The sequence below is a fragment of the Vitis riparia genome, chromosome 9 (genome assembly GCF_004353265.1).
Source record: "Vitis riparia cultivar Riparia Gloire de Montpellier isolate 1030 chromosome 9, EGFV_Vit.rip_1.0, whole genome shotgun sequence".
NCBI classification, from domain to species: Eukaryota; Viridiplantae; Streptophyta; class Magnoliopsida; order Vitales; family Vitaceae; genus Vitis; species Vitis riparia.
In genome coordinates, this window is record NC_048439.1 from 7482440 (window position 1) to 7495020 (window position 12581).

General features: G+C 39.5%; 1 protein-coding gene and 1 long non-coding RNA gene across 2 annotated transcripts in view; one reads left to right on the forward strand and one right to left on the reverse strand.

Annotated features, from left to right (window-relative positions):
* Positions 1–9950, reverse strand: part of LOC117922561 — a 42560-nt gene extending 32610 nt beyond the window's left edge. Inside the window, exons 1-3 of the mRNA XM_034840708.1 lie at positions 9595–9950; positions 9325–9358; positions 1137–1245 (exon numbers count right to left, since the gene is read on the reverse strand). Of these exons, the coding sequence (XP_034696599.1) occupies positions 1137–1245; positions 9325–9358; positions 9595–9850 (399 nt within the window). The 5' untranslated portion in view covers positions 9851–9950. The remainder of the gene's footprint in view (positions 1–1136; positions 1246–9324; positions 9359–9594) is intronic.
* LOC117922562 lies at positions 7392–8910 on the forward strand. The gene is made up of 3 exons (XR_004652496.1): positions 7392–7516; positions 8005–8065; positions 8848–8910. It is a non-coding gene; the product is annotated as an uncharacterized LOC117922562 (long non-coding RNA).
* Positions 9951–12581: the final 2631 nt, after the last annotated feature.

A 12581-nucleotide genomic window follows, 5' to 3' on the forward strand; every position in this document is an offset into this window, starting at 1 on the left:
TGCAATATAATTTCAGTGAGCTTCAAAAGCATTCTATTACTTTAGTAGTCTGTAACATCCAAATCTATGAGGCCTTGTTTTCAAAGAAATCTTGATAGTTTACTGCTAAGGTGTTCATGCACCCCTCTTTTTGGGAAGCAACTTGGGAGAAGATCCTAACTAATGAAAACCAGCTCAAGTGGAGGGGATGGTCTTTGGTAAATAGGTGTAGCTTAAATAAGGCCAGTAAGGATTGGCAAACATATTTTAATTCATTATGATAAAACACAGATGCTTTGGGATTTGTTGCTCTTTTTTGAGTTGGTATGGTTGCAATTTACAAAAGTGACACATGAAAGTTGGAAAATGGTTCCCTATGCCTGTTTTTCAGTACTTGGAGAGTAGAATGGCACAAGGTTGAAAGAATAGGAGCTTTCTGATCCAAAATTAAAAGAGACTTTTCTCAAGTCCCCCTTGGATTGGTCTACAATTCCCTTAAGGCTTGTAAATTTCTCTTTGTTGGATTTTGTGAATAGCTTGGATTTGGATCAGGATGTAGCCTCCCTGCCTTTTTTTTTTCCACCCTGGGGTACTCTTTATATACTTTGCGTGCACATGGGTTTCACCCCTTTTGTTAGGTGCTCTTTAATCTATTTATTATCAAAAGAAAGCCCCCATAGTGAAGAGTAATTCCAACTGGAGAAAGAGAGAAAAATGCATTTTATGCATAATATTCCTGATGAAGTAAGCACCTTTGGAAGTGGATCTATTTTACAGTTGGAAAAGGTATACCACATATTAGAAGGATTATGAAAAAAATCAAAGTTTTGATCATCAACAAGCATTAATGTTCTTTCATAGGCAACGAGTGGGACTTAGTGCAACACTCTAGAACCAATACAAGACAGAAATAACAAATAAATAAAAAAAAGGAAGTAAAAATAGAAAATAAAAAATAAAATCATAGATCAAGTTTCATCTTCATTTGTTCCTAGTTTTGTGAACCAGAAGAACTTGGTTACATGTACATAAATTAAATAAATAAACAACTTAGACATAGATTTTAAACTCCTGCATTGATAATATCATAGTATAACATATAGTTTCAGAACAAAGACTCGCAGAATATCAAACGTTAGTGAGCATAACATAGATACCTTGCATCGGAACCATGCACCACGAAAACCTTGAAGAAAAGATCTAGCTTCAGCAAATTGCCCAACTTTAAAAGGTAGATGATCATACTTGTCCATGATGACCTGTGACCTGTCAAACAAAATATATCGCCAGAACACACAGATTTCTATATTTAGAAGCTACTTCACAAAAGAAGAAATTAAAAAGAATAAATGAAGAAATTAAAAAGAATAAATGAAGAAATTAAAAAAAAATAAAGATTTTATAATCGGTTCTTGACAAATATTTCTCCACCCCTTTCCTCCTATTTTTTTTTTTTTTTTTATGAATGGTAGGTTTTATTAAGAAAAGAAAGGGAGATGGGAAGGCCATCCCACAAGATCAACAAAACACAACAGACAAAAATTTTAGCACTAGAACACCAAGAATAACAAACTTAAAACTCCAATCATTTTAAAAGAGATAATTTATTTTAACATGGTTACTGTTTATTCACTGAAGACATTTTTCAAAACAGAATAGTTTTTTGATGTTTCAAAAGCTCCCATAAATTGATAGATAGGACAATCAAGACAAGGAGTCCTTCAAACAGAAAGAGAAAAGAAACTCCTATCCATCATTGTAAATAAAAAATATAATAAACAAATAAAGAAAAGCAAACAACCCCTCCACAAACAGACAAAAATCCATAGTAGGGGAATAAATCCTCCTTTCACCAGAAAGTCCATTTCCTTGGTAGCATCTTACAACACTCATGAAATCAAAGCAAACTATAATCCTCCACCTCTAAAGGGTGCATCTCCATAGATCCATAATGGCATAACCCTTTTCCTGACCTACTAAATGACCATCAAGGCATAACCTTCCACTGTATCAATTCCCCAACCTTTCAAACATAGCCAGAATCTCCACCTTCATAACAATCCATCTCTATTAACTTTGTATAAGCTAGGATCATGTCCCATCAAAAAAAGAACCTAGATGGTGCCCACATAAATATTAGTAGAAACAACTCCACTATCTAGATTATGAAAGGCATGATATGGCTAAAAACAATCTCTCAGAGTATGGTTTAGGAGATTTATTTTTTTTAGATAGATAAAGAAAAGATGTATATAAAGAAAAAAGGAGACACCAAAAACAATGCCCTCGGAGTATACAGGAAGTATATAAAAGAAGTCAAAAGGCTCAAATCAGAGGAGGAGAGATAGAAACAAAAAACATCACTTGTCCTTACTTAGAGCCTAACCAATCAATGAAGGTTACAAGCGAAAAATGGTTCAAAACTATAGACACCCTAATCCAAGCCCAAAGGTTACATATAAAAGAATTTTTCAATCTTTGGAGCAAAAGCTCCTCATTACCAAATGCTAACATATTCTTTTCCTTCCATACTGTCCAAAATATACATAAAGAAGTCATTTGCCAAGCCTTTTTACGAGCTTTACCCACAAATGACCCATGTCACCCAAGAAGAGTTTCCTTCACTGAACAAGAAAAAATCCAAGACACACCAAAGAGGAAGAAAAGAAGATTCCAAAAAGTCCGAGTCTTTGCACAAAGAAGAAGAAGGTGATCCACCGTCTCTACTTCAGAGAGGCATAGAAAACAACTATTTGTCAAAAAGTGCCCCCTCCTTTGAAGTTGGTCCAAAGTTAAGACTTTCCCCCAAGAAGCCTCCCAAGCAAAGAAAGCCACCTTAGGAGGCACACTCGCTCTCCAAATACTACCACAAGGGAACAAAGGAGAATCTCTGGGTTCCAAGATAGAATAAAGAGACTTGATCAAAAAGGTCACACACCTCAAAGTTGTCAAAATCACTCTATCTTCCACATCCCTGTGCACCCTAAAAGCTTGGATCTTTTGCAGAAAACGCACCACCAACTCTACCTCCCAATCATTAAAGGCCCTTGAGAAAAGAGGGGCCCATCCACCCCCATCACCATCAGGGTTCCAAACATTCACCACCCAAGCTTCCTTATACATAGAAATGGTAAATAAGGAAGGGAATGACTCACAAAGTGGCTCATCTCCACACCACTTGTCCATACAAAATCTCACTCCCTGCCATTACCCACTTGGTAGGCCAACCTACCACTCAAATAATTCCACTCCTTCCTAATTGCTTTCCACAATCCCACACCATACCTCTCACTTCAAGGGAGCACCACCCCCCATCCTCTTCACCAGACTTCTGACTAATGACTTGCTTCCAAAAGGCCCCTCTTTCATTGGCAAACCGTCAATTCCACTTGCTTAAGAAAGCTATATTCATCAGAGAGAGATTTCTCACACCCAAACCACATTTCCTTTTCTCCAAGCAAACTGTGTTCCACCTAACAAGATACGGTTTCTGCACAAGAGCTCCACCACCCCAAAGAAAATCCTTCTGAATCTTCTCCAATCTCAACCTCACTTGTCTTGGCATGCAAAAAATGGACATGAAATAAATAGCCATGCTCGACAAAGTGTTTCGAATTAGAGTGAGTCTCCCTCCTTTTGAGATATACCGTCTCTTCCACATTGCTAACCTTTTTCAAAATCTCTCTTCAAAGCCATCCCACACCGCCACTGATTTGAAAGGGGGCCCCAAAGGAAGACCCAAATAGCGGGAAGGGAGACCACCCACTTTACACCCCAACTCCAAGGTCAAGTCCTCTATATTATGCACCCTACCCATCGGAATTAACTCACTTTTCTCCAAATTGATTCTCAAATCTGAGCAAGCCTCAAACCACATGAGAAGCCAGCTTAGATAAGTCATCTGGTCTTGAGACGCCTCACAAAACACAAAAGTATCATCAACAAATAACAAGTGCAAGATCAAAATCCCCTCACCACTCCTACCTCTCACCGTCCAACCAGATGAGTAGCCCCCACTAATAGCCCTCCTCAGTGGACAACTAAACACCTCCATGGCTATCACAAAAAAATAAGGTGAGAGGGGATCTCCTTGTCTCAATCCCCTTGAACTTTGGAAAAAACCAAAAGAACATGTTGAAAGAGAGAGAGAGAAAGAGAAAACTTTAATTCTCATTCATCTATTTAACTTCTTACAATAGAGAAATATATATATACAAGGTTAGGTTGAACTAACTACCCTATATGTGACCTATATTAAGAAAGGAAAGAAAGATCGTACACTATAAATACATTATATTCAACACTCCCCCTCAAACCGGAGCATATATGTCATATGCACCAAGCTTGTTACAAATGTATTTAATCCTATGACCTCTGAGAGATTTAGTGAAAATGTCTGCTAGTTGATCATTTGAATTAACAAAACTTGTAGCAACACACTCTGATGCAATCTTCTCTCTAATGAAGTGACAGTCAACTTCAATATGCTTGGTCCTTTCATGAAAGACCGGATTGGATGCAATATGTAATGCGACCTGATTGTCACAAACTAGCTTTATCTGTTCATCTTTTCCAAATCTCAATTCCTGAAGGAGTTGTCTCAACCATATGAGTTCACATGTTGCCAAAGTCATAGCTCGATACTCAGCTTCGGCGCTTGATCTGGCCACTACATCTTGTTTCTTACTCTTCCAGGATATTAAGTTACCTCCAATAAAAACACAATACCCTGAGCTGGAATGCCTATCTGAGGGTGAACCAGCCCAGTCTGCATCTATGTAACCAACAATTTGGGTATGGCCCCTGTCTTCATACAACATACCTTGGCCTGGTGTTCCTTTAATATATCATAGAATGCAGATCACAGCATCCCAATGGTTATCACATGGTGACTGTAGAAATTGACTAACCACACTCACAGGAAAAGAGATGTCTGGTCGAGTGATGGTGAGGTAGTTCAGTTTGCCTACAAGTCGTCGATATCTCCCAAGATCTCTTAGAGACTGCCCCTGTCCTGGTACAAGTTTGACATTTGGATCCATAGGAGTGTCAACAGGTTTACATTCTAACATACCTGTTTCTTCCAAGATGTCTAAGGCATACTTCCTTTGTGACATAACCACACCTGAACTGGATTGATCTATTTCAAGTCCCAGAAAGTACTTGAGTTTGCCCAAGTCTTTGGTTTGAAAGTGGTTGAAAAGGTGTTGCTTTAGTCTTTGGATACCCTCTTGATCATTGCCTGTAATGACAATGTCATCAACATAAACTACCAAATAGATGCACTGGCTTGAAGAGTTATGATGATAGAAAACTGAATGATCTGCTTCACTCCGAAGCATTCCAAACTCTTGAACAACTGAACTGAAACGCCCAAACCATGCCCAAGGAGACTGTTTCAAGCCATATAGAGAGCGGCGTAACTTGCACACTAAACCAGACTCCCCCTGAGCAACAAAACCAGGTGGTTGCTCCATACACACTTCCTCGAGAAGTTCACCATGAAGGAAAGCATTCTTAATATCCAACTAATAAAGAGGCCAATGACACATAGCTGCCATGGAGAGAAATAAGCGAACAGAAGCAATCTTGGCAACAGGAGAGAAGGTGTCACCATAGTCACAACCATAAATCTGAGTATAACCTTTAGCAACCAAGGGTGCCTTAAGGCGATCAACCTGACCATCAGGACCAACTTTAACTGTGTAGACCCAACGACATCCAACTGTAGATTTACCAGGAGGTAAACAAGATTCCATGTGCCATTGGAGTGCAGAGCAGCCATTTCATCAACTATTGCCTGTCGCCACCCAGGATGAGAAAGTGCCTCTCTAGTGCTCTTAGGAAGAGAAACAGACGATAAAGTAGAGACAAAGGCAGAATAGGATGAAGATAATCGATGGCAGCTCAAAAAATTATAAATAGGATGAAGATTACAAGTAGATCGGTTACCTTTCCGAAGAGCAATAGGCAAATGGTCAGTAGATGACAGGGTCGGAGTAGGAGAAATCGGTGGGACAGGAGGTGAGTCATCAGGTACCTCAGCTAAAGAGAGAGGAGGAGCAACAGCATGATGTCGATGATGATAAACCTGAAGAGGACGAGAGAGCGCATCTAAAGGGGGGGATATATAGGGAAGTGTCAATACTTCAGAAATGGGAAGAGATTCAGAGGATGAGAAGAATGGAGAGTCCTCAAAAAAGGTGACATCAGCGGAGAGAAAATAACAATGAGTGTCAGGGGAATAACAACAATAGCCCTTCTGAAGTCGAGAGTATCCCAAGAAGATGCATTTCGTAGCCTTGGCGGAGAGCTTGTCCTGTCCAGGTGTGAGAGTATGAACGAAACAAGTACAGCTAAAGACACGAGGAGGAAGGAAATAAAGAGGTTGGGTACGAAAAAGGAGGGAATGAGGGATTTCGTTATGTAATATAGATGAGGGCATACAATTAATCAAGTAACAGGCTGTAAGAACAGCATCCCCCCAAAAACGAAAAGGAACATGACTATGAAGAAGGAGGGTACGAGTTGTCTTAACAAGATGTCGATTTTTACGTTCAGCAACCCCATTTTGTTGAGGAGTATGAGCACAAGATGACTGATGGAGGATCCCATGTTGGGACATAAAAGAAGTAAAGGGTGTAGAAAAATATTCCCGAGCATTGTCACTGCGTAACACTCAAATAGAAACATTGAATTGTGTTTGGATTTCAACATAAAATTTTTGGAAAATGGAGAATAACTCAACTCGATTTTTCATTAAAAATAACCAAGTACATCTTGAATAGTCATCAATGAAAGTGACAAAATACTGAAATCCTAAAGTAGACGTGGTCCGACACTGACCCCAAACATCAGTGTGGATAAGTTCAAAAGGAAACTTTGCCCGATTATTCAAACGCTTTGGGAACAAGACACGAGTATGTTTCCCAAGCTAACACGACTCACACGCAAATGATGACAAAGTGGAAAACGAGGAACCATCTTTTGGAACTTGGAGAGACTAGGATGACCCAGACGACTGTGAATGAGAAGAGGAGCATCGGTGGAAATGCAAGCTGCAGGAGATGAAGGTGATGTGATGTAACACCTAGTACTAATGAATTAAATAGGCAATAATGATTATTTTAGTACTTAACTTTAAGCTTGCTTAATTAGATGTTAAAACTAGTTTAGTGCTAATCATGTTTAATTATGAATTAAACTTTGATTAAGGTTAAGTGGGATTAGTTAATGATCTAAGCATGCTTATTAGGTTCTTAGGGATTAATTAGGGTTATGAAAACCTAAAGGACTAATGGGAAATTATGGGTTTTATTTTTGATAACTTGAAGGACTAAAGTGCAAAATTGGGAAATTGGAGTTAGTGGAATGCCACCTTCTACTTGGGTGGATTGGTGGCAGCCATGTGGGCTGCCACCTCGTGCTTGGGTGCATGGAGACCCTTTATAAGGGGGCTGCAGCTCGTTTTGCACCATTTCACCTGCAGCAACTTGGGTTAGAGAGAGAATCTAGAGAGAGAAAGTGTAGATTTGAGGTAAGCAAGTTGTTTAATTTTGTAATTTTCGTTTATTTTGGTTCCTAATGGTATGTTGAAAAGAATTAACGGTAAAAAATTGTGTAAAAGTTGAGTATAATTAGCTATAAACCCGTTTTAGTTAAAAAATCACAATTAATTAAAGATTAAAGTATTTTAAGTTAAGTATTTTATTAATGGTAAGATCAGCATAAATCTTTGTTTAATTTGGTTTGATTGAAATATAGATTAGTAAACATGTGATGAATTGGGTTATTTGGACACTTGGGATTTGTTAATAGGTTAGGCTTTAAGAAAATCAAAAGAATTAGTATTTGGTAATTAATTAGGGAAATTAATATGCATTGTAAATATTGTTTAATTCAATTCAAATTTGATCTGAAAACACGTAGGATATAGATTAGAGAATGTGAGAATTAAAAATTTGCAACAATAAACTATATAAATTTTCATGGTTAGGAAACCTAAATTATGTTGTTTCATTTCAGTTCCTCGTAATAGGCAAAGATCGCCTACTTAGAAGAAACACAAAAAGGAAGTCGGTGTAAGGTAGGGAATTTTATGCTATTCTATGGTGTATTTGATTTCTTTCCTTGAATTATTTGTTGGAATTTCATGTTATTTCTATGATTTCATAAAATGTTTTAAAGTGTCATTGCATCTTGTTTTATTGCATTGAAATGTTACCATGATATTGGAACGTGTATTGGTATGAAGATTCATGGTTTGTGTTGTCGAAATGGTTCATGGTGGGGTTGCATTGCAAGAAGGATATGGAGTTATCACAGATGATATTCAGATAATTGATTGCTGGGAGGTGTTTATGTGATGCTACAAGCATTATCAATTGATATATTGTTTATGTGGGACCGTGGGTCCTTGGGTGAAAGTCCCTAAAGCCCTCGAGGAAGACACTCCGATGTGGGTGTATGGGGTTGGTCCTGCCCCTGGGTTTTAGTCCCTAAAGACACGGGGTTGGTCCTGCCCTTGGGTATGAGTCCCAAAAGACACGGGATATGACTTGCCCTTGGGTGATGTCCCAGAATAGTCATTATTATATTGATCGAGTTTCTTGTGGAGCATTGTATCTGCTGTGTAGATTGTTGGGAGTCAGCAATTTATCAGTTGTGAAAGGATGGATGGGGAAAAGCAATGATGAAACCAACAAACACATGCATACATGTTTGACATGATTACACATTTGTTAATGGTTATGAAATGTTTATCATGCATGCTATTAACGTTTAATTCATGGTTTTTAAGGATATACTTAGGATGGTTATAAACTTTCCTACTGAGTTGTGAACTCACCCTATCCCTTCCACCTCTAGATGCAGGTCAGAAGACCTATGCAGGAAATAATGCTTGAGCAATGCTTTACTGTGATTGGATGCTATTTGCTCATATTGAAAGTCTTTTGAGGCCATGCCTTTTGTATCAAGACTAAACCTTTTGTACGAATGATGTAATGTATATATTTGTCAGATACACTTGTAGTATGGGCTACCCGTAGTAAGCAATGGGGTTTGGTATATGTAAATTAATGTTGTACAAGTTTCTTTTGTGAAACAAAACATATTTTGTTAACTTAATAGTCACAATGTTTAATACAGGATGTACTCTTTATAACAGGTTTTCCATATTCTCTTTTTGAACAAATTCAAGTAGGAACTCAACATTTAAATTTTTGAGAGCACTTATACTGTATTTGAGTATCAATTGTTTAGTTGAAGAATAAATAATAATAATAAAAATAAAAATAAAAATTGGGGTGTGACATGTGAGGTGATAGAGGCCTTGAGACTCACGCCCTATGCCAATCGTCTTCCCCGTACTCCGGTCCTGCAAGATCACAGATTTATCAGAAAAAGAGATAGAATAGTTAAGAGTGCGAGTTATTTTGCTGATGGAAATAAGATTAAAAGGACACTCAGGGGCATAAAGGACAGAATGGAGAGGTAGGGAAGGGAGAGGATGAGTCAAACCAATACCTTTAGCCATAGTTTGGGAACCATTAGCTAAGGTAACAATAGGTACAGCAGAGATAGTAGTAATAGAGGAGAAAAGGTGTTTATTACCAGAGATATGATCAGATGCTCCAGAATCTAGAATCCACGGGCCAAGAGAAGGAGACTGAGTAAAGCAGACAGAGACATTACCGGTCTGGGCAACATAAGCAACAGAAGCTGATGTGGGCTTGATATCGAAGATAGGCATCATAATCACTACCAGTAAAGGTGATACTCTGAGATGTGGAGCTCGCAGCGGAGTCAGGTCGAGATAGTAGAGGATCAGATGACTGAGCAATATGGGCAGTGCAAGGAGGTCGTCCATGTAACTGATAGCAACGATCTCAAGTGTGACCAAGCTTATTACAATAGGTGCACTGAGGACATTGTCCTCGACCCCGATTGCCACTACGTCCTCCTCGAGAGTTAGTTTGAAAGGCTAACACAAATGAATCTGAAGGACCATCAGTCGACAAGGTCTGAGTAGAGGAGAGGCGTAAGAGACGAGCGATCACATCATCCAATGATGTTACTGATGAACTAGCAAGAATCTGATCTCGGATAGACTCAAGATCTGAACGGAGGCCAATGAGGGTTAACACCATAAAAAACTTGTCAATCTGTATTTGTTGAGCTTCAGCACCATTAGTGAAGGGCATCAAAGTTAAGAACTCCTTAAGAGACGCAATCCGGCCAATACAAGTAGACAAATCCATGTCCTGCTATCTCACATGAACAATATCAAAAACCACCTTATAAAATCGTTGAATATCATTCGTGTATAATCCTATAGCCTGAGTCCAGAATTTAAAGCAGGTTTTGTAGGCACGAAGATGATGTAAAATTTTGAGATCAACAGATTGTCATAATACGTTGCATAATTGTGCATTGATTTTCTTCCATTACACTTTGTCAACATCAAGTATAGCATCCTCAGGTGTAACAAGATGATCCTCATAACCTTATCTCATAAACCAGAGTTCCACGGACGCTGACCGAGAGAGATAATTCTCACCACCAATCAATTTTTCTGATGTGATAGTAGGAGATCCAAAGATGACGGATGTAAAAATAGGATTTTTAGTCGCCATATCCACTTCACCTGAGATTGAATCACATTTGGATCGAAGAGAGCCCTAAAGGGAGGTCGGATCACAGCTGTGGAAGAAGAACCTGGTATATTGAGACCCAAACAAAGGAGAAAAGTGACTGGAGATGAAGAAGAGGCCTTCCCAAGGCACACACAGGTCTCGGCCAAGGAAGGGAGCTGTCGTCGAAGGCCGGAGAAGGCGGAAAGAAGACCCGCAGAGGCTGAAATGCCAAAAAAATGGAGAAGCAGGGTTCGGAGAGGACTGACGGAGGCTTAGAAGTGCAAGACGACGCCGGACGAGCCTGCTAGTAGAAGCTCGACACCGGAAAGTGGGCCACGCGCCCTCACGTGCCAAAGCGTGGGATTCAGGCCGCCGGAGAAAAGTGGCACGTGGGTGGGTTTTTGGCTCCAGTGCTTTGAGAAAAGTTGCAGATCTCCTCTTTGCGCTCCTGATGATGTGGTCGGTGTCAAAAAATATCGCCGGAAAAAGTCACCGGAAAATTGTTGATCGTGATGAGGGTTTTCTGGCTACGATATGGTTGACCGGAAAGCTTTGGGAGATGGAAAAGGTGACCGGAATGAAACACGGTCACTGGACGGATTCCCATAATTAATTACACGGGTAAACCGGAAAGCATAAGGTTTTCTCCCTTAGCTCTAATACCATGTTGAAAGAGAGAAAGAGAAAGAGAAAAGCTTAATTCTCATTCATATATTTAACTTCTTACAATAGAGAAATATACATACAAGGCTAGGTTGAACTAACTACCATATATGTGACCTATATTAAGAAAAGAAAGAAAGATTGTACACTATAAATACATTATATTCAACATAACCATTTACTAAAATAGAAAATTTCACAATAGAGATGTACAATTTTATCCATTTAATCCATTTCTACCCAAAGCCCATCTTTCTAAGCACTGCAAACAAGAACTTCCAATTCACATGATCATACGCCTTCTCTATATCCAACTTGCACAATACACCACCTTCATTGCTTTTCAACCTTGAGTCCATGGCCTCATTTGCAATCAAAATTGTGTCTAAAATCTGTCTACCCTCCACAAAGGCATTTTGGGACTCTAAAATCACTTTACCCATTACCTTTTTAAGTCTATTAGTCAACTCCTTGGCCAACAACTTATAAAGGCCGCCCACAAGACTAATCGGCCTAAAATCTTTCAGGTTTTCTGCACCTCCCTTCTTAGGAACAAGAACCAAGAAAGTAGCATTCAAAGACTTTACAAATCTACCCCCCTCATGGAAGTCTCTAAAAAAACCCAAAACCTCTACCTTCACAACTTTCCAACAAAAAAGCCAAAATGTCATGGTAAAGCCATCCGGACCTGGAGCTTTGTCCTTGCCTAGATCTGAGAGAGTTGCAAACACCTCTTCTTCCAAAAAATGAAGCTCCACCCTCTCAGCCTCACTACTATCTAGCCCCACAAAAGTCAACCCGTCAATACAAGGACGCCACCCCCCTTCTTTTGAATAGAGGTTATGAAACGTCCCAACCACACAAGCTTTTAAATCATTCTCCTTGGTATGCCAACTGTAGGACCTCAAGCGTTACCAACTCTCTTAAAAGCAATTGTTGTTAAGAAAGGCGCATACCCTAACCTTATAGTGTATTCACCCAAGCACCCATGGCGAACACAAGGGGAGTTGATGGACGCGCTCAACCCTCCGATCTGCCAACAATCTCCCCCCCAGCGACACCCCTGGGGTTTGAACCCGTGACCTCGGCTCTGATACCACTTGTAGGACCTCAAGCGCTACCAACTCTCCTAAAAGCAATTGTTGTTAGGAAAGGTGCATACCCTAGCCTTATAATGCATTCACCCAAGCGCCCACGGCGAACACAAGGGGAGTTGATGGACGCGGCCAACCCTCCAATCTGCCAACACCAACAACCATTCACTTTCACCTTGGACAACCAATTTCTTCTACTATGAGCATT